The sequence below is a fragment of the Dasypus novemcinctus genome, chromosome 11, assembly GCF_030445035.2.
Source record: "Dasypus novemcinctus isolate mDasNov1 chromosome 11, mDasNov1.1.hap2, whole genome shotgun sequence".
Taxonomy (NCBI): Eukaryota; Metazoa; Chordata; class Mammalia; order Cingulata; family Dasypodidae; genus Dasypus; species Dasypus novemcinctus.
In genome coordinates, this window is record NC_080683.1 from 86,940,201 (window position 1) to 86,960,473 (window position 20,273).

The 20,273-nt window shown below is 40.2% G+C and overlaps 1 protein-coding gene across 2 annotated transcripts in view; it reads left to right on the top strand.

The window, feature by feature from the left end:
* RPF2 (ribosome production factor 2 homolog) overlaps positions 1-20,273 on the top strand; it is a 76,442-nt gene that overhangs the window by 7,495 nt on the left and 48,674 nt on the right. For both annotated transcript variants that reach the window (XM_004461213.3, XM_004461214.4), the window contains exons 3-4: positions 1,735-1,772; positions 15,153-15,192. In XM_004461213.3, the coding sequence (XP_004461270.1) occupies positions 1,735-1,772; positions 15,153-15,192 (78 nt within the window). The remainder of the gene's footprint in view (positions 1-1,734; positions 1,773-15,152; positions 15,193-20,273) is intronic.

Genomic DNA, 20,273 nt, shown 5'->3' on the forward strand with positions numbered 1-20,273 from the left:
TACCCACTAGGTTTTGCTCTAGTTGATCTTTTTAAAGTCCATCTCAGTTCATATTACTCCCCTGCTCAGAACCCTGTAGAGGCTTTCCATTTCACTCAGTATAAAGTCCAAACTCCTTTTCAAGGCTTTCGCAACCCTCCATGATTTAGCCTCTCCTATCTGACCTCATCTTGTCCCATTCTGCCTTGCACACTGCTGAGGCCACATCATCTGCCTCCCCTCCTTCCAGTTTCAAGGCCTTTGAACTTTATTTTTCCTTGTCTTGAAATGTTTGTTCTTCATTTCAAAGTTCTGTTCAAATATTACCTCAGAGACCTTGCCTGTTTACTGTATATAAAATAGACATAGGGAAGTAGATGTAGCTCCACAGATTGGGCTTCCGCCTACCATATGGGAGAACCCAGATTTAATCCCGGGGGCCTTCTGGTTAAAAAAAAAAAAAACCGTGCCTGCACGGTGAGCCGAGTGCCCGCATGGCAAGTCAATGCCCACACGTGAGAGTAACGAAGCAAGATGATGATGCAACAAAAGAAAGAGGAAGGGGAGAATCAAGGTGAGGCAACAGAAACCAGGAACTGAGGTGGGCTAAGTGACAGGGAACTCTCTCCACATCAGAGGTCACCAGGATTGAATCCTGGTGAATCCTCAAAGAGAAAAATGAGAAGACAAAAAGAGAAATAGACATAGAAGATCACACATCTAATGGACACAGTCAGCAAAAAACAGCAGGGCAAGGGGGAGGGATGGGGAAAAAATTAACATAGTGTTTGCCTCATTTCCATCTCTAGTAGGCAGGTGCCAGTAACATTAGTCACTTGGGAAATATGAATTAATTTAAATAATGAGCAAACATAGAAAAAAAAGCAGAAATACCAACTAGGAAAGGACTAGAGTCTAGACCAACTCTTATAAGGGAAAATAACCCTGAATGTTTAAGTATACTTTAAGAATAGCACAGAACCAGAGATTATTATAATAGCATTTATAACAATGACCACGAGGCAGGGAAACAGTCAAGAATCACCAAAAGTTTTAGTACTTTAGTACTTAAAAGGAGAGCTGTTACTGGTGAATTTTACTTGTTCACCAGCTGACAGTTGACCAATGATCATTTCACAATTTAAAAAAATTTTTTCCCTCATCTACCCCTTTCTTTAGTGCAAGGCAGTGCCTTAGATCTTTAATTAGTCCCTAGGGTAGAGCAGTTCTGGCCAGATGGGTAATAAGTGCTTTTTAGTGGCTGGGTGGAAAAAAAGTAGGAGGAAAAAAATGAAAAGAAGGTTGAATAAAAGGAACTTTTTAAAGGACTGTGTTTAAACTCTGACTAATATTCTCATCATCTTCATAGTGACTGTTTCTCAGGTATATAATCTCCAGACAAGATTATTTTAATTCCATCAGCCTTTCCTGATAGATTTTATTTTTTGCTGTTTTCTTCTCTTTTCCTGGCTCTCAAATTTTGCCTTGAGAGACTGGAATTGATAGAGTTCAAAGAAATGAAAAGAATCATTTAAGTCTGATAGATTGTTGAAAGCCATAGAAACCTTTAGTTAGGAAAGTGTGGTCTAAGTTAGAATATTAAGCTTACTTTGTAAGTGATTTGGTAAAAATGGTAAGTGATCACAAGGCAGCCAAAGAGAGGACATCACAAGATCCAGGGACCATGGTAATCTTGTATAATGACTGCTATAACATTGAGTATTTGTTTTGAAAACTGTAAATTATGTTTTACAGTATGCTCTGAAGAAACCATATGGAGTTCTGTATAAAAGGTAGGTCATGATTTCTTTTACTGTATTTTAAGTTGTTTTGTTTCATTATAAAATTAACAACCACTTTATGAAGTATTTGGAAGAAATTTTTTTTTAAAACCCTGTAGTTCTTTATATACAGCTATTAGCATGTGATTTATTTCTTTTCAGTCTTTTTTCATATATATTTATTGTTCTTATATCATTGTAATCATAACATGTAGACAGTTTTTAAAAAACTTTTTATTTCAAAATAATTATGGACTTACAGAAAAGTTGCAAAAATAGTAGAGTTCCCATATGCCCATCACCCAGTTTCCTGTAATGATACATCTTGCATTAAGCATAGTACAGTAGTCAAAACTAAGAAATTAACATTGGTACAATGCTATTAAATAAATAGGCTTTATTAGAGTTACCCCAGTTTTTGCACTAACATCCTTTTCCTGTTCCAGCATTCAGTCTAGGATCGTGTATTGCATTTAGTTGTCATGTTTCCTTAGTCCCCTCTGCTTTGTCACTGTTCCTCATTCTTTCCTTGTCTTTGATAACCTTGACACTTCTAAAGAGTGCTTGCCAATTTGAGTTTGTCCTAATTTTTTCATGTCGATTGAATTACTGAAGTAAGTTGTCCTTCTTAGTACCAGTGTTTACATGATGTCAATATGTTTTATCGCTGGTGGTGTTTACCTTCGTTAAAGTGGAGTCTGCTGAGTTTCTCCAGTATAAAATTATTATTGTTCCCTTTTTTTTTTTCTTTTTAGTTAGGCCAGTAATTTTTTAAGGGAGGAAGGGAAGAGAAATGGGAGAAAATAACAGATTATGAGTCCCAGGTAGGGAGGAAGGGGCTGAAAAGAGATAAAGAGGGCCGATTTATGGCCTTCAATTCCCCTTACAGATTACAAATGCCCAGGTTTTACTTACATGTTGTTCCAAGCAGGAGAGAAGAAGGCAAGACCAGGAGCAGTGGAGAAAGTTAAGAAGAGTGGTGTATTTTTGCCTTTTTAACTAAATGTCTTGGAGGAGATAGTTTGAGGCTATGCAAATACCCTCTTTCTCCTCAAACTTTGGCTCTCATTTTCGAATCCACCAGTGGATCTTGTCTACAGCAGTGTTCCCGTGGTATTCTAATGGTGACTTTTCTATTTCGCTCATTCCTTCTCTATTTATTAATTAGAATTCTGTAGGAAAAATCTGCCCCTACTCCCCATTTGTTTAATTCCTTTTATCAGTATGGACTCATAGACATTGATTGTATTCTTCTGGTTATAAGCCAGTGCTATCATTATTTAGTTTTGTTGCTCAAATTGCTCTACCTTTGGCCATTGGGAACTCTTTCAAGTTGGTTTCTGTGCTCTTTCAACATGCCGCCTGTTTTTGAATGCTTTCTTATTTCTAGCACCACAAGATGTTCCAGGCTTATCTTGTATTTAATATTGCCCCAGTCCTGAAATGAACCACTTCGTCATGGAGCCCTGAATCCTTATTTTTGATAATGGTTTTTACAAACCAAGATTTGGGCACTAGTTGTGCTTATTGCTACTGGAGTAGGCCCTCTCTATAAACAGTTTGGAAATATATGTATCTGTACTAACCCATGCATATGCACACATCTATATTTCTGTATCTGTATATATATATTTAAAACCCTCAGTTCATGCTCATAACTTCAATAGAAAACGAGTTCATACTCATACTTCTCATTTCACTCTAATACCACAGGCTTCATTACAGCTTTCTTCCTTTCCTTCTTCGTAATTTCTGACAGTGAGAACTTGGCTCTCATCTGCATTATATTTGTTTTTGTTTTTTTTTTTAAAATTTTATTTATTTATTTCTCTCCCCTTCCCCCCCACCCCGGTTGTCTGTTCTCTGTGTCTATTTGCTGCGTCTTCTTTGTCCACTTCTGTTGTTGTCAGCGGCACGGAAATCTGTGTTTCTTTTTGTTTCATCTTGCTGCATCAGCTCTCCCTGTGTGTGGTGCCATTCCTGGGCAGGCTGCATGTTCTTTTGCCCTGGGCGGCTCTCCTTATGGGGCGCACTCCTTGTGCGTGGGGCTCTCCTACGTGGGGGACACCCCTGTGTGGCAGGGCACTCCTTGTGTGCATCAGAACTGCACATGGGCCAGCTCCACATGGGTCAAGGAGGCCCGGGGTTTGAACCGCGGACCTCCCATGTGGTAGATGGACGCCCTGACCACTGGGCTAAGTCCGCCGCCTGCATTATATTTGTTTGTGTGTATAATTCTAGTACACACAGTTTCAAAATTTCTAACTAAGGGTGCAAATTTACTAACATATACAGTTCTGTCTTTAGCCTTCTAGGATCTAGTCAAAATACTGTTTTCCAAAGTAACTTAGGTTAGTTTTTCCTTCACTCCCCTTCAGTGTGGTTATATTATTCATTTATACTACAGTGAGGGTCATTTGTTACAGTTTGCATTCCTTTCCGGGTTCCCCACATGTTATTTAATTTATATATGTAAAATTTACTTTGTGGTATATAATTTTAATGGTTTTGGAAACTGCATGGAGTCGTGTTTTGTCTTAATACAGAAAAGTCCTTTACTCTAAAGCTTCCCTCATATTGCTCCTTTTTTTTTTTATTTTAAAGAAGTTTTAGATGACAGAAAAGTTCTACTGACCCCCATCTCCTCACATTTTTCCCTATTAATAACATCTTCTATTAGTGTGCTACATTTATTACAATTGATGAACAAATATTGAAACATTGCTGCTAACCATGGTCTGTATTTTCCATTATGGTTTGCACTTGGCACTGTATAATTTTGTAGGTTTTGACAAAAGGTATAATCTGTATCTGTCATTGTTGTGTTGCACCTTTTAGTAAACTACTCTTCCCATTCCTTACCACTGGCAAACAATGATTTTCTTCCCATCTCTAGAGTGTTTTCTTTTCCAGAATTTCTAATAGATGGAGTCATATAACATGCAGCCTCTGTGGTGATACTAAAATTTACCTAGCTATTCCTTAAGTTTTTGAAAAAAATTTTCACAGTTTTTTTTTGTTCTTATAAATAATGTTGCAGTGGCTATTTTCCCACAAGTGAATTATCCTCTTGAATTCTTTTCTATATGAGATTCCTAAAAGTGGGATTACTGAGTACAACATTGTGCCCCTTATGTGTATTAATAAGATTGCTTTCTGGGGTGTCCCCCGCGTGGGGGAGCCCCACGCGCAAGGAGTGCGCCCGTGAGGAGAGCCGCCCAGCGTGAAAGGAGAGAGCAGCCTGCCCAGGAATGGCGCTGCCCACACTTCCCGTGCCGCTGATGACAACAGAAGCGGACAAAGAAACAAGACGCAGCAAATAGACACCAAGAACAGACAACCAGGGGAGGGGGGGGGAATTAAATAAATAAATAAATCTTTAAAAAAAAAAAGATTGCTTTCTGAAAAGATTATCCTTTTGGTAGAGTATAATAACAAGTTTCAGGGAAATGGACTTGGCCCAGTGGTTAGGGCGTCCGTCTACCACATGGGAGATCTGCAGTTCAAACCCCAGGCCTCGTTGACCCATGTGGAGCTGGCCCATGTGCAGTGCTGATGCGCGCAAGGAGTGCCCTGCCAACAGGGGTGTCCCCCGCGTAGGGGAGCCCCACGTGCAAGGAGTGTGCCCCATAAGGAGAGCCGCCCAGCGGGAAAGAAAGTGCAGGCTGCCCAGGAATGGCGCAGCCCACACTTCCCGTGCCACTGACGACAACAGAAGCGGACAAAGAAACAAGACGCAGCAAATAGACACAGAGAACAGACAACCGGGGAAGGGGGGAGGAATTAAAAATAAATAAATAAATCTTTAAAAAAATAAAAAATAAATAAAATAAAATAACAAGTTTCTGTGTATATAGCTATTTTGGATTTTTTTTTTTTTTATGAAGTGGAAACAAAGATATTTTGTTTAACTTTTCCATGTTTCTACTAGGTTATAGTTCCTCATTTATGAATTGCCATTAATCATAATTGCTGCAATAATTTTTTTGGTTTGCTTGCTTTGTACACTTTTTAAAAAGACTGTTTTTTCCTTATTATAAAAGAAACACATACGTATTTTAGATAATTTGTATAATGCTTAGAAGAGCAAATATTCATAGGTAAGTATTATGTGTGTATGTATATATATATTTTAAACAAATCAATTTGGTTGATACATATTAATAAAGCATACAATTCATTCATAGTATACCAAAGTATTTGGTATAGTCACATCATTGTGCATTCATCACTTCAGTCATTATCAGAGCATTTTCATTATTTTAATGACAACAATAATAGAAAACAAACAAGCAAATTCTTCACCTCTCAATCTCTCTGTTTCCTCTGCTATTAATAGCTGTCATTTCTGGTTATTCTCTCACAATTATTAATTTATTAAGCAGTTTTATTGAGATATATTCACATACCATACGATCTCTCGAAACTGTATAACCAATGGCTTTTAGCATAATCACAGTGTGCATTCATCATTCCAAAAAATTTTAGAATTATTTCATTACTCCAAAAAGAAAAACTCCACAACCCTTAGAATGTCTTCAATAGCCCTACATAACCACTAATCAAAGTTCATTTCTATAAATTGATTTTATATAAATGGATTCATACAATATGTTACACAATATATTTAGTTCAGAGTAACACAGTCACACAGTGTTTGTTCTTTTGTGTCTGTTGTCTGACAGTTTGTTCATTTATTGGTTGATGGAAACCTGGTTTTTTTCTAACTTTTGGAAGTTGTGAATAACGTTGCTGTGAACATCGGTGTGCAGATGTCTATTCCTGTCATTGCTCTCAGTTCTTCTGTGATTTTGTGATATTGCAATAGTGATATTGCAGGGTTACGTGCCAATCTATATTCAACTTATTTAGGAATTCCCAGGTAGTCCTCCACAGTGGCTGTACTATTCTGTATTCCCACCAACAGTAAATAAGTGTTCCTGTCTCTCCACATCCTCTCCAGCATTTGTAGTTCCCTGTCTTTTTAAAATGGCCATTCTGATAGGTGTGAAATGGTATCTCATTCTGGTTTTGATTTGCAATTCCCTAATCATTAGTGATGTTGAGCATTTTTTTTCATGTGTTTTTACCATTTGCATTTCTTCTTTGGAAAAGTGCCTAGTTTTAATTGGGTTGTTTGTCTTTTTATTGTTTAATTGTAACATCTCTATGTATCATGGATATTAAATCCTTCTTGGACATATGGATCCAAATATTTTCTCCCATTGAGTAGGTTGCATTTTTACCCTTTGACAAAGTCCTGTGAGGTACAAAAGTATTTAATTTTGAGGAGATCCCATTTATTTTTTCTTTTGTTGTGTGTGGTTTGGGTATAAGATCCAAGAAACCACCACCTACCACAAGGTCTTTAAGATGTTTCCCTATATTTTCTTCCAGAAGTTTTTTGGTCCTGGATTTTATATTTAGGTCTTTGATCCATTTTGAGCTGTTTCTTGTATAGGGAGTGAAATATGGGTCCTCTTTCATTCTTTTGGTTATAGGTATCCAGTTGTCCCAGCACCATTTGTTGAAGAGACTGTTTTGTCCCGTTAACATAGAATTGTTAGGTTTGTCAAAAACCAATTGGCCATAGAGGTGAGGGTTTATTTCTGCATTTTCAGTTACCTTCCACTGATCGATGTGTCTGCCTTCATGCCAGTACCATGCTGTTTTGACTACTGTAGTTTTGTAATATGTATCAAGGTCAGGCAGTGAAAATCCTCCCATGTCGATTCTCTCTCTTTTTTTTTAAAGATTTATTTTTATTTATTTCTCTCCCCTTCCCCCCGTCCCAGTTTTCTGTTCTGTGTCCATTCGCTGTGTGTTCTTCTGTGTTCACTTCTATTCTTGTCAGCAGCACCGAGAATCTGTGTCTTTTTTTGTTGCGTCATCTTGCTGCATCAGCTCTTTGTGTGTGTGGCACCACTCCTGGGCAGGCTGAACTTTCTTTCACTTTGGACGGCCCTCTTTACAGGGCTTACTCCTTGCGCGCGCAGCTCCCCTATGCAGGGGACACTCCTGCGTGGCAGGGTACTCCTTGCATGCATTAGCACTGCGTGTGAGCCACCTGCACACAGGTCAAGGAGGACCTCCCATGTGGTAGGCGGACGCTCTATCTGTTGAGCCAAGTCTACTTCCCTCAATTCTCTTTTTTTTAGGGCTTTTTTTTGTTAATGCTTTTGGCTAATCGGGTGTACTTTCCCTTCCAAATGAATTTAGGAATTGCCTTTTCTGATTCTGTAAAGTAGGCTGTTAGAATTTTTATTGGTTTTCCATTGAATCTATAAATCAACGTGGGTAGGATTGATATCTTCATAATATTTAGTCTTCCAATCTGTGAACACAGAATGTATTTTCTTTTGTTTGAGTCTTCATTGATTTCTTTTAGCATTGTTTTGTAATTTTCTGCCTATAGGTCCTGTACTTTGGTTTAATTAATTCTTAGGTATTTAAGTCTTTTTTGCTATTGAAAATGGAATTTTCCCCTTGATTCCCACCTAAGAATACTCAGTACTAGTGTACAAAAACATTACTGATTTTTGCGTGTTGATCTTTTATCCTGCCACTTTGCTGAACTCATTTATTACCTCGAGTAGCTTTGTTGTGGATACTTCAGAATTATCTAAAAACAGGATCATATCATCTGTAAACAATGAGTGTTTTATTTCCTCTTTTCCTATTAGGATACCTGTAACTTTTTTTCTTGTCAAATTGCCCTATCTAGAACTTTTAGTACAATATTGAATAATAGTGGTGACGGTGGGCATCCTTGTCTTGTTCCCCATGTTAGAGGAAAGCCTTCAACCTTTCCCTATCGATTTGGATGTTGGCTGTGGGTTTTTCATATATGCCATTTATTATATTGAGGAATTTTCCTTCTATTCCTATCTTTTGAAATGCTTTTATCAAAAGAGGATGCTGAATTTTATTGAATTCTTTTCTGGTTCAATTGAGATGATCAAGTGTTTTTTTTTTTCCTTCAGTTCATTAATGTGGTGTTTTACATTGATTGATTTTCTTATGCTGAACCAGCCTTGCATACCAGGAATAAATCCCACTTTGCTGTGATTCAATTTGTAGACATTTTGTTGAGAATTTTTGTATCTGTGTTTATTAGAGAGATTAGTCTGTTATTTTCTTATATTATCTTTATCTGGATTTGGTATTAAGGTGATGTTGGCTTCATAAAATGTGTTGGATAATTTTCCCTACATCAATTTTTTGGAAGAGTTTAAACAGCATTGGTGTTAATTCATTCTGAAATGCTTGGTCTAATACACCTGTGAAGCCATCTGGTCCAGTACTTTTTTTGTTGGGAGATTTTTGATGATGGATTGGTTTGTTAAGTTCTTGTATTTCTTGTAGTGTCATGTAGGTTGTTTGTGCATTTATTTCTATCCCCTTCTCCCCCTCCCCCCGTTGTCTGCTCTACGTGTCCATTTGCTGTGTGTTCTTCTGTGTCTGCTTGCATTCTTGTCAGGAATCTGTCTCTTTTTGTTTTTTTTTTTAAAGATTTATTTATTTACTTAATTCCCCCTCTTCCCCGGTTGTCTGTTCTCTGTGTCTATTCGCTGCGTCTTGTTTCTTTGTCCGCTTCTGTTGTCGTCAGCAGCACGGGAAGTGTGGGCGGCGCCATTCCTGGGCAGGCTACATTTTCTTTTGCGCTGGGCCGCTCTCCTTACGGGGCGCATTCCTTGTGCGTGGGGCTCCCCTACGCGGGGGACACCCCTGCGTGGCAGGGCACTCCTTGCGCGCATCAGCGCTGCGCATGGGCCAGCTCCACACGGGTCAGGGAGGCCCGGGGTTTGAACCGCGGACCTCCCATGTGGTAGACGGACGCCCTAACCACTGGGCCAAGTCCCCGCAGACCTCCCATGTGGTAGACGGACGCCCTAACCACTGGGCCAAGTCCGTTTCCCTCTTTTTGTTTCATCATCTTGCTGTGTCAGCTCTCTGTGTGCGGCACCACTCCTGGGCGGGCTATGCTTTTTTTGCGCGGGGTGGCTCTCCTTGTGGGACGCACTCCTTGCGCTCAGTGCACTCCTTGCGCGTGGGGCTAGCCTATGCAGGGGACACCCCTGTGTGGCATGGCACTCCTTGGGCGTGGCAGCACTGCATGTGGGCCAGCTCACCACATGGGTCAGAAGGCCCTGGGTACCAAACCCTGGACCTCCTATATGGTAGTTGGATGCTCTATCAGTTGAGCCACATCCACTTCCCATCTTCTAATCTTTTTTATTGCTGTGGGATCAGTAATTACTTCCCCCATTGCATTTCTGATTGTATTTATTTGCATCTTCTCTCTTTTTTCTTTGTTAGCCTGGCAATGGGTTTGTAAATTTTATTGATCTTCTCAAAGAACCAGCCCTTAATTTTGTTGATTTTCTCTATTGCTCTTTGGTTCACAATTTCATTTATTTCTGCCCTAATCTTTATTATTTCTTTCCTTCTGCTTGTTTATGCTATTTGTTTGTTGTTCTTTTTCTAGTTTCACCAGGTGTAAAGTTAGGTCTTCGATTTTAACTCTTTCTTCTTTTTTAATATAGGCATTTAGGGCTATAAATTTCCCTCTCAAAACTGCCTTTGCTGTATCCCATAAGTTTTGAACAGTGGTATTCTCTTTTTCAATGTCTCAATATATTTACTGATTTCACTTGCAATTTCTTCTTTGACCCACTGATTATTTAGGAGTGTGTGGTTCAGCTTCCATGCGTTTGTGAATTTACCTTTTTCCTCTCTATTATTGAATTCCAATTTCATTCCATTATGATTTGAGAAGATACTTTGTATAATTTCATTGTTTTTATATTTATTGAGAGCTACATTGTGCCCTAACATATGGTCTATCCTGGAGAAGGATCCATGGGCACTTGAGAAGAATGTATAACCCACTGAGTGCATGCATCATTCTGTAAAAGTCTGTTAGGTCTAACTTGTGTGTCACATTGTTCAAGTTCTCTATTTCCTTGTTGGTCTTCTGTCTGGTTGTTCTATCTAATGATGTGAGTGGGGTGTTAAAGTCTCCAGCGATTAATATAGAGATGTGTATTTCTCCTTTCAGTTTTGCCAGAGTTTGTCTCATATTTTGGGGCAACCTGGTTAGGTGCATAGATATTTATGACTATTATATCTTCCTAGTGGATTGTCCTTTTTATTAATATATAATGGCCCTCTGTATCTCTTATTTAATGTCTGTTTTGTCCAATATTAGTATATCTACCCCTGTGCCTTTTTGGTTACTATTTGTGTGAAGCATTCTTTTCCAGCCTTTCACTTTCTTCCACCTTCTATCCCTGGGTCTAGTATGAGTTTCTTGTAGCCAGTATATGGATGGTTCATGTTTTTATTATCCATTCTGTCAGCCTGTATCTTTTGATTGGAGCGTTTAATCCATTCACATTCAATGATATTACTGTAAATGCATTATATACTTCCACCATTTTATTCTTTGGTTTTCATATATCTTACCATATTTTTGTTTCTGTACTCTTTTGGTTATCTTTTCTACTATTCTTTACTCTCTTCCAAGCCTCTCTCCTTTTCCTTTCAGGCTCTCAGGCTTCCTTTAATATTTCCTGCAAAGGTGAATCCTTTTTTACAAAGTCTTTTAGTTTCTGTTTGTGAATATTTTATTATTATCTTCATATTTGAAGGACATTTTTGCTGGATAAGAATTCTTGACTGGCAGTTTTTCTCTTTCAGTATCCTCTTATTTTATCATATCATATCTTCTTGCCTCCATGGTTTCTGAAGAGAAATCTGCTGTGTTACCTGACTTCTCTTGTATGTGATGGTTTGCTTCTCCCTTGCTGCTCTGAGAATTTTCTCTTTATCTTTGGCGTTTGACATTCGGAAGAGTATGTTTCTTGGAGTAGGTCTATTTGGCTTTATTCTGATTGGGGTACAGTTAGCTTCTTGGACATGTAAATTCGTTTCTTATGTGAGAGTTGGGAAATTTTCAGCTATTATTTCCTCAAGTATTCTTTTTGCTCCCTTTGTCTTCTACTTCTGTAATTCCCATAGCACATATGTTGTTGTGTTTCATGTTGTCATTCTACTCTTGGAGCCCCTGCTCATTTTTTTCCTTTCTTTTTTCTCTGTTCTTTTCTGTCTTCATTTTCAGCTGTCTTCAGTATCACTTATTCTTTTCTTCTATCATTTTGAGTCTGTTGTTGTATGCCTCTGATGTTTTTTTTTTAAAGATTTATTTTTATTTATTTCTCTCCCCTTCCCCACACTCCCCCCCGCCCCAGTTGTCTTCTCTGTGTCCTTTCGCTGTGTGTTCTTCTGTGTCTGATTATATTCTTGTCACCAGCATTGGGAATCTGTGTCTCTTTTTGTTGCGTCATCTTGCTGTGTCAGCTCTCCATGTGTGCAGTGCCACTCCTGGGCAGGCTGTACTTTTTTCACGTGGGGTGGCTCTCCTTGTGGGGCACACTCCTTTTGCATGGGGCTCCCCTACACGGGGGGCACTCCTGCATCAGCACTCCTTGCACATGGCAGCACTGTACATGGGCCAGTTCACCACACTGGTCAGAATGCCCTGGGTACCAAACCCTGGACCTCCTGTATGGTAGGTGGATGTCCTATCAGTTGAGCCACATTTGCTTCTCCTCTGATGTGTTTTTGATCTCCTGTCGTGTGAATTTCTTTCCCTTGAACTCTGTTACTCTTCTATTCAGGATTTCAAATTATTCTTTGTGCTCACTCAGTGTCCTTTTTTATTTTAAAGATTTATTTTATTTATTTATCCCTCCCCACTCCTTTGTGGGTGCTTTCTGCTCTGTGTGCCAGTTTGCTGTGTGCTCTCTGTGTCTGCTCGTCTTCTCTTTAGGAGGCACCGGGAACTGAACCTGGGACCTCCCATTGGGAAGAGAGACACTAATCACTGGAGCCACCTCAGCTCCCTGGATGTTGTGTCCCTTTTGTTGCATTCTCTTGTTGTGTAAGCTCTCTGTTCCAGCTTACCTCCAGGAGGCACCAGGAACCGAACCAAGGATCTCCCGGAAGCCCAATTGCTTGAGCCACATCTGCTTCCTGCCCAGTCTTCTTTTCTCTTTCTAATTTTTAATCTGGGTGCATCGAATTTTTGGTGTGTTGCTTTGCCGCACAGGTCTGGGATGCCTTTTTTCTTTTTTTACCAGGAGGTCCCAGGGATCAAACACAGGACCACCATATGGTAAATGGGAACTCAATTTCTTGAGCCACAGCCACTTCCCTCAGTGTCTACTTGATGTCATTCATCTCTTTAGCCAAGTTGTCTTTCAAATTTGTGTATTTCATTAATTAGTTCTCACTGATCTTGTGTCTCTTCTAGGGCTTTGATACAGTCATTTTCTTGGGCCATTTCTTCCATTTTCTTAGTATGGCTCATAACTTTTGCTGATATCTAGCCTTCTGAGTAGGATCATTGTTTACCTAGATGTTCAATTTCTTTCTCTTTTGTATGGATTTCATATGGAAGCTATGTCTTACTACTGCTCTTTGAATCTTGGTTTGACCTGGGTCATTAGAATTGTCCCTATTAGTTGTTCAAAATTGGGCTCTGGACCCAGTAATGGGTTGCAGACCTACTTCCCAGGGCCTTGCAGAGGGAGGCTATAAAGGCTGGAAAAAGCCTCTTTATTTTTAATTTTCTGACGTGCACTTCCTTGGTCTGCCAGCAGATGGTGCTCTTTGGCAGCCCTCTGCCTGGTCATAGTGTGTTTGCTGCTGCACAGACTGGATCTATGTGACAGTTTCCTGCCTGGAGGCGTAAGAGCCTGGTGATTCAAACTTTCTCAGAGATAGTTCTCCAGCCTTCTCTTGTAGCCCTCTCCCTTCTCTGAGGTAGGAAATAATTCCATTCCCCTCTGAGTCCACATTAATCAGTCCTGGTTAATAGAGGAGATTGGCAGGTTTGGGTCTCTTTAGTCCTTTCCTGGCTCCCAAGGCAAACAATGGGCTCAGCCCCACCTGGCCCTGAGGGGCTCCTGGGACACAGCATACTGAACTTGTGGGTCAGAAGCTGAATCAGCCTTAGGCTGTGTCCCTGTCTCTCCCCTTTCCTCTGGAGATGAGTCCTCAACAGTCAGTTCTGGCTAGAAAAGAGGGAGTTGGAGAGGGTTGTACCTCTCTAGTCTGGGTGGTGTGCTGTCTCCCAGGGCAAACAATGGTGTGGTCCCACCTGGCCTGGAAGGACCGGGTGGGACACAGCCGACCAAATTTGTGGGTCAGAAGCTGAGTCAGCCTTAGTCTGGGTCCCTCTGTCTCCCCTTTCCTGGGGCAGGGGATCTCTGGAAGCCTTTCTCTATAGCTCACTCAGAGACCTGAGAATTCTAAAGTGTCTTTAGGGAGAGAGGGCAGTAGCAACCCCTTATTTCAACTCAGTTTTGCCATTGTGATTCCCCACCTTTTCCCTCTCTCTTCTGGATGGTGTCCCACCTCGGCCTGATGCCCTTGCTGCTAGCACTGTCTGCTCTTTGTGTCCATTCGCTGCGTGGTCTGTGTCTGTTTGACTTCTCATCTTCTCTTTAGGAGGAACCAGGAACCGATCCTGGGACCTTCAACATGGGAGAGAGGCACGCAGTAGCTTGAGCCACCTTAGCTCCTGGTTTGTTGTATCTCTCATTGTCTTTCCTCTGTGTCTCTTTTTTATTGTGTTATCTTGTTGCGTCAGCTCTCTGTGTGGGCAGCCCTCCACATGGGCCAGCTCGCCATGTGGGCCACCTTGCCTTCAACAGGAGGCCCCAGGAACTGAACCTGGAACCTCCCATATGGTAGTCGGGAGCCCATTCATTTGAGCCACATCTGCTTCCCCCTCATTACTCTTATAATGTAATCCTTATCCTTTAACTTGGCCAAGTTAAGTGGGCTGTGTCTGCACTTTTTACATCATTTCCTACCATTATTCCCTTTGCTCATGAGGCTCAAGTGACCCTTGCCTTCTTTCTGTTTGTGTTAGTGTAGACTAAGTTTGTTTCCATATCTGAATCTTTGCTAATTCTTTGTCCTCTTCCTAGAATATATTTAACCTCAAAATTTTTCTGTGTTAACTCGTTATTGCTCAGGTCTCAGCTCAGTCATTTTACACTCTCACACTAACAATATCCTATTTATTTTTGTCACAACAGATAATCCTTTTTAAAATCATTTCTTTCCCACTAGAATGTTAGCTCCATGAGAGCAAGGATCTTGTTTACAAGGCCACTGAAGTAGTCCTAGCTCCTCTAATTGTGTCTGTTATGTAATAAGCAGTAAATAAATATTTGAATGTATGAAATTTCTGCCATCTTTGTTTTTTTAATCATCTGAATATGAAACTACCTTTTAATTAAGTGCATATATTAATGTATTAATTGTCAACCATATTTAACCATCAAGATTATTTGAAATTATTTTTTATATTTTTAGGAAAAATATTACAAGACCATTTGAGGATCAGACATCACTGGTTAGTACAAGAATCTTTCTGATTAAAAGTGCATATAAGTGATTATTCAGATTAATTCATGTGGTATTCCCTAAATTTGCGATTTTTTCCATGAGAAATCATCCTATGTGATATTTTTATGTAAAATGGAGGGCAAATGAGAACTTCTATGTTTTCAAAAATATGATATAGATCTTATATTTCACTGTGGCTTAATAGGTACATTATTACTGCTTGCAAATATATTGATAGACTTCTTAAAATAGAAGTACATTTTAAGTTCTTAAGTAATGAATTGCCAGAGAGAAGCTTGTTATAGATGTAGTTTTACAACATAAGTTTGATTTTTTAAAACATTTGAGGGAAGCGGATTTGGCCCAATGGATAGGGCATCTGCCTACCACATGGGAGGTCCAAGGTTCAAACCCAGGACCTCCTGATCTATGTGATGAGCTGGCCCACATGCAGTGCTGATGCGTGCAAGGAGTGCCATGCCCTTGTAGGGGAGCCTCACGCGCAAGGAGTGCACCTCATAAGGAGAGCCACCCAGTGTGAAAAAAGTGCAGCCTGCCCAGGAATGGCACTGCACACACACAGAGCTGACGTGGCAAGATGACGCAACAAAAGGAGACACAGATTCTGGGTGCCACTGACAAGAATACAAGCAGACACAGAAGAACATAGAGCGAATGGACACAGAGAGCAGACAGCCTGGGGGGGGGGGGTGGGCAGGGCGGGGAAGGGGAGGGAAATAAAAAATAATAATAATAAATCTTTTAAAAAAATAAAATAAAAATTTGACTTTTCTTTCTTAGATATTTTTAGACAAAGGAACACTACCTGAATTATTGCTAACAATAATTGTCAGTTCTACTAGAGTTAATCAGATTCCTCTGAGTTTCCTAGGAACCAAAACTAAATGAAAACAGCTAGTAAATGAAATCAGAAGATACAAGGTAGTGTAAAGTAAATAGTGAATGAGGAATGGACATTAGGTGGACTTTGGGTATGTCATGATTTTGATTTCTTTATTAAAAAAGTCTTGGGAAGCGGACTTGGCCCACTGGATAGGGCATCTGCCTACCACATGGGAGGTCCACAGTTCAAACCCCGGGCCTCCTTGACCTATGTGGAGCTGGCCCATGCACAGTGCTGATGCACGCAAGGCGTCCCGTGCCACGCAGGGGTGTCCCCCGCATAGGGGAGCCCCACACGCAAGGAGTGTGCCCAGTAGAGAGAGCCGTCCAGCGCAGAAGAAAGTGCAGCCTGCCCAGGAATGGCACCGCACACATGGAGAACTGACACAGTAAGATGATACAACAAAAAAGAACACACAAGTGAATGGACACAGAGAGCAGACAATGGGGGGGGGGTTGGGGAGGGGAGAGAAATAAATATAAAAGAAATCTTTTTTTAAAAAAGTTTTGAAGGAATAAGTAGTTTAGAATAATTATTGTCAATTTATTTATTTATATTTAGGAGGTCCTGGGGATTGAACCCATTTGAGCACATGGGAAGCAAGTGCTCAAACACTGAGCTACGTCTGCTTTCCAATGAGAGTTGGTTTTTTCATTTGTTTGTTTTTAGGCAGTACTGGGGATCAAACCTGGGACCTTATATGTGGGAAGCAGGCGCTCAACCACTTGAGTTTAAACCATTTGGTTTAAACCATTTCCCAGTTTGAAATATCTATCTATTTATTTTAAAGATTTATTTCTCCCCCACCCCTTCATCCCCCTGGTTGTCTGTTCTCTATGTCTATTCACTGTGTGTTCTTCTGTGTCTGCTAGTATTCTCATTAGGCGGCTCTGGGAACTGATCCTGGGACCTTCCAGAGTGGTAGAGATTATTCTCTTGTACCACTTCAGCTCCCTGTTCTGCTACATCTTATTGTCTGTCCTCTCTGTCTCTTGTTGCATCATCTTGCTGTGCCAGCTCTCCGCGTCAGTCAGTACACCTGCACGGGGCAGCATTCCTGCATGGGGCGGCACTCCTGCGTGGGGTGGCACTCCCATGTGGGCTGGCACTCTGTGTGGGCCAGCTCACAAGGGGGCCCTGGGCATCAAACCCTGGACCTCCTATATAGTAAACAGGAGCCGAACTGCTTTAGCCCCATCCGTTTCCTTACAATATTTAAATGAACATATTTGGATAAGAATGTGATTGTGTTCTCTTGTTAAGAACATCATTGCCTGTTTCTATTTTTTTATTGAATTTAAAAATTCAATTAAACTTCTGAAATCAAACATCTTACCCTAATGTGGCAACCAACTGCAATGAAAATTATATATTAAGAAAAATACTGGCAAATTAAATTTTTTTAAAATATAAAATTACTTTCATTTCAGTCTCATATTTTTCACAGTCATTTGTTGAAGGCATCATGAACATAAAAATAGTGGGTTCATCCAGAATTATGTCTTTCTCTTTCTCATACACCACTTAATAATCTAAGGTTGGTTTTGTTTTATGGCACTATGATAGATTTAGTTGAGTGACCACTCTGTAGCAGTGTTGTGTTATAAAATCTGCAGAACTTGTACTTTTCCAATCCATTGGTAATTTGACAGTTTTTGAAATTGTGATTTCTCCTCTATTTGCTCTCCCACATCCAAATACAGTAGATATTTCATTGGGTATAATAGCTTTCAGAGCACCAGAGCTCAAAAGGGCTGTGGAAACAGTTGTCATGTTGGAAACCTGGTTGATTTCCTCCTCCTGATCCTCCCTTATTACTAATTTTTTCACCATAATCTTGGAAACATACTTTTGTGCTCTACAACAGGGGTTGGCAATATATAGCCTGCAGGTTAATTCCTTGTTTATGTGAGGCCTGTGAACTGAGAGTGTTTTTATATATTTTTTTTTAATTTTTAAAGGGTTGTTTTAAAAAAAGCATATAAAAAGCCTAACATATTTGCTGTCTAGCCCTTTACAGAAAACTTGACTACTCCTGCTCTAGAATTCTAACAAATAAAAATCAGACTTTATGGAGAAGAAGGATAAGATGAGTAATAAGAATGTGTGAAGGGTATTTTATGGAACGCTTTGGGGTTAGGGGTGTTAATCATAACACAAGAAGGTAAAAAATAAATACCACATTTGAGGAAAGTACTTCCTCTGATGTGGACATTTAAAAACCATTTTGAACCCTTACTTTGTGCCAGACACTACAAGGTTCCTTCACATATGACATCTGTTGTGGCTCCTTGCAGGTGTGTCCCTGATTTTCAAATGATAAAACTGATTTTCAGAAAGGTTAATTTGACCAGATCTCATAGTAAATGGCAGTCAGAATTCTTGGACTTTTTGACTTTCTGTCCTCCACCCTGGAGTGGAATGGGCAGGTAGGTGGTAGTTTGCTCTATTTGCTTCCACTGGAATGAATGATAACCAAATGAGGTACCTAAACCGCAGAGTCTTGTGAACAGTGATTTAAAGTTGAAGATTATGACTGTTTGATCTGTTCTTTGATTTTTTGTCATTTAACTGAGGAGGCTTTTCCAATAGATTTTTGGTCTAGCATACTTGAATCTAATTTTTATGCTGAATTTTTTTTTAAGCTTTATTTTTTTAAATTTATTTCTCTCCCTTCCCCCCCAATTATTTTCCATTCTCTGTGTGTTCCTCTGTGACCGCTTCTTTCCTCATCAGCAGCACTGGGAATCTGTGTTTCTTTGTTGCATCATCTTGTGTCAGCTCTCTGTGTGTGCAGTGTCGTTCTTGGGCAGGCTGCACTTTGTTTCACACTGGACAGCTCTCCTTACGGGGCGCACTCCTTGCGCATGGGGCTCCCCTATGCGGGGGACACCCCTGCTTGGCAGGGCACTCCTTGTGTACATCAGCACTGCTCATGGGCCACCTCCACATGGGTCAAGGAGGCCCAGGGTTTGAACCACAGACCTCCCATGTGGTAGGCGGATGCCCCATCCATTGGACCAAGTCCACTTCCCCTATGCTGAATCTTAATAAACTGAATCAGGGTGTGATGGATGTAGAGTAATGGTCATCAGTGTAAAGTAAGCTGTCTAGAGTTATAAATCTGTATTTCTCCTCCTCTGAAATCTGTAGTCAGTATTTCTGAGAGCCAAATGGAGACAGTATCTTTTAGGGATAGGACCGTCAGAGATCTGCATTAAATCCCTGCTGGGGTCAGAACATGGAACTGGTCACATCTGGGGTAGCATGAAGAGTCTAGAGCAAGATTCCCGCATGGATGAAGTTTGTAATTATAAGTAGTAATGTGCATTGTAAATTCTTGAATCTAACTGTGAACTTCAAAACACCATATTGATAATAGATAGGTGCCCTTATATATTCATGGGTATTTTAAATATGTGCTAAGATGTACTGTGGTTTTTGTTGTTTTTTTTTAAGATTGATTTATTTATTTTTCTCCCCTTCTCCTGGTTGTCTGTTCTCTGTGTCTATTTGCTGCGTCGTCTTCTTTGTCCGCTTCTGTTGTTGTCAGCGGCATGGCAACCTGTGTTTCTTTTTGTTGCATCATCTTGTTGCATCAGCTCTCCGTGTGGGCGGCGTCATTCTTAGGCAGGCTGCACTTTCTTTGCGCTGGGCAGCTCTCCTTCTAGGGCACACTCATTGTGTGTGGGGCTCCCCTACGCGGGGGACACCCCTGCGTGGCACGGCACTCCTTATGCGCATCAGCATTGCGTGTGGGCCAGCTCCACACGGGTCAAGGAGGCCCGGGGTTTGAACCGCGGACCTCCCATATGGTAGACAGACGCCCTGACCACTGGGCCAAGTCCGCTTCCCTGTACTATTGCTAATAGCAGTAATTCCTGTGAGTAAAGGGATTTTTTTATTAGCAAATCACTGCATGTGCTATTCTGAAATAACTGCATAACTCAAAATAAATAAGCATATTTTATTTATTCACCTAAGACTTTTTGTGTATTTTTAATTTTGAACTTAGACCTTTTCCTTAAGTACCCTGAATCAGAAAATTTGAAACAAAAAGCTAGAAATAAAGTACTTTTCCTCCATATATTCCTGCTAATTCATTAAGTCTTCATCAACTCCCACTGGGATGAGCGAATGCTATTTCTTTTCCTTTTTAAGAGGTTTTAGTTCATAGGTAATAT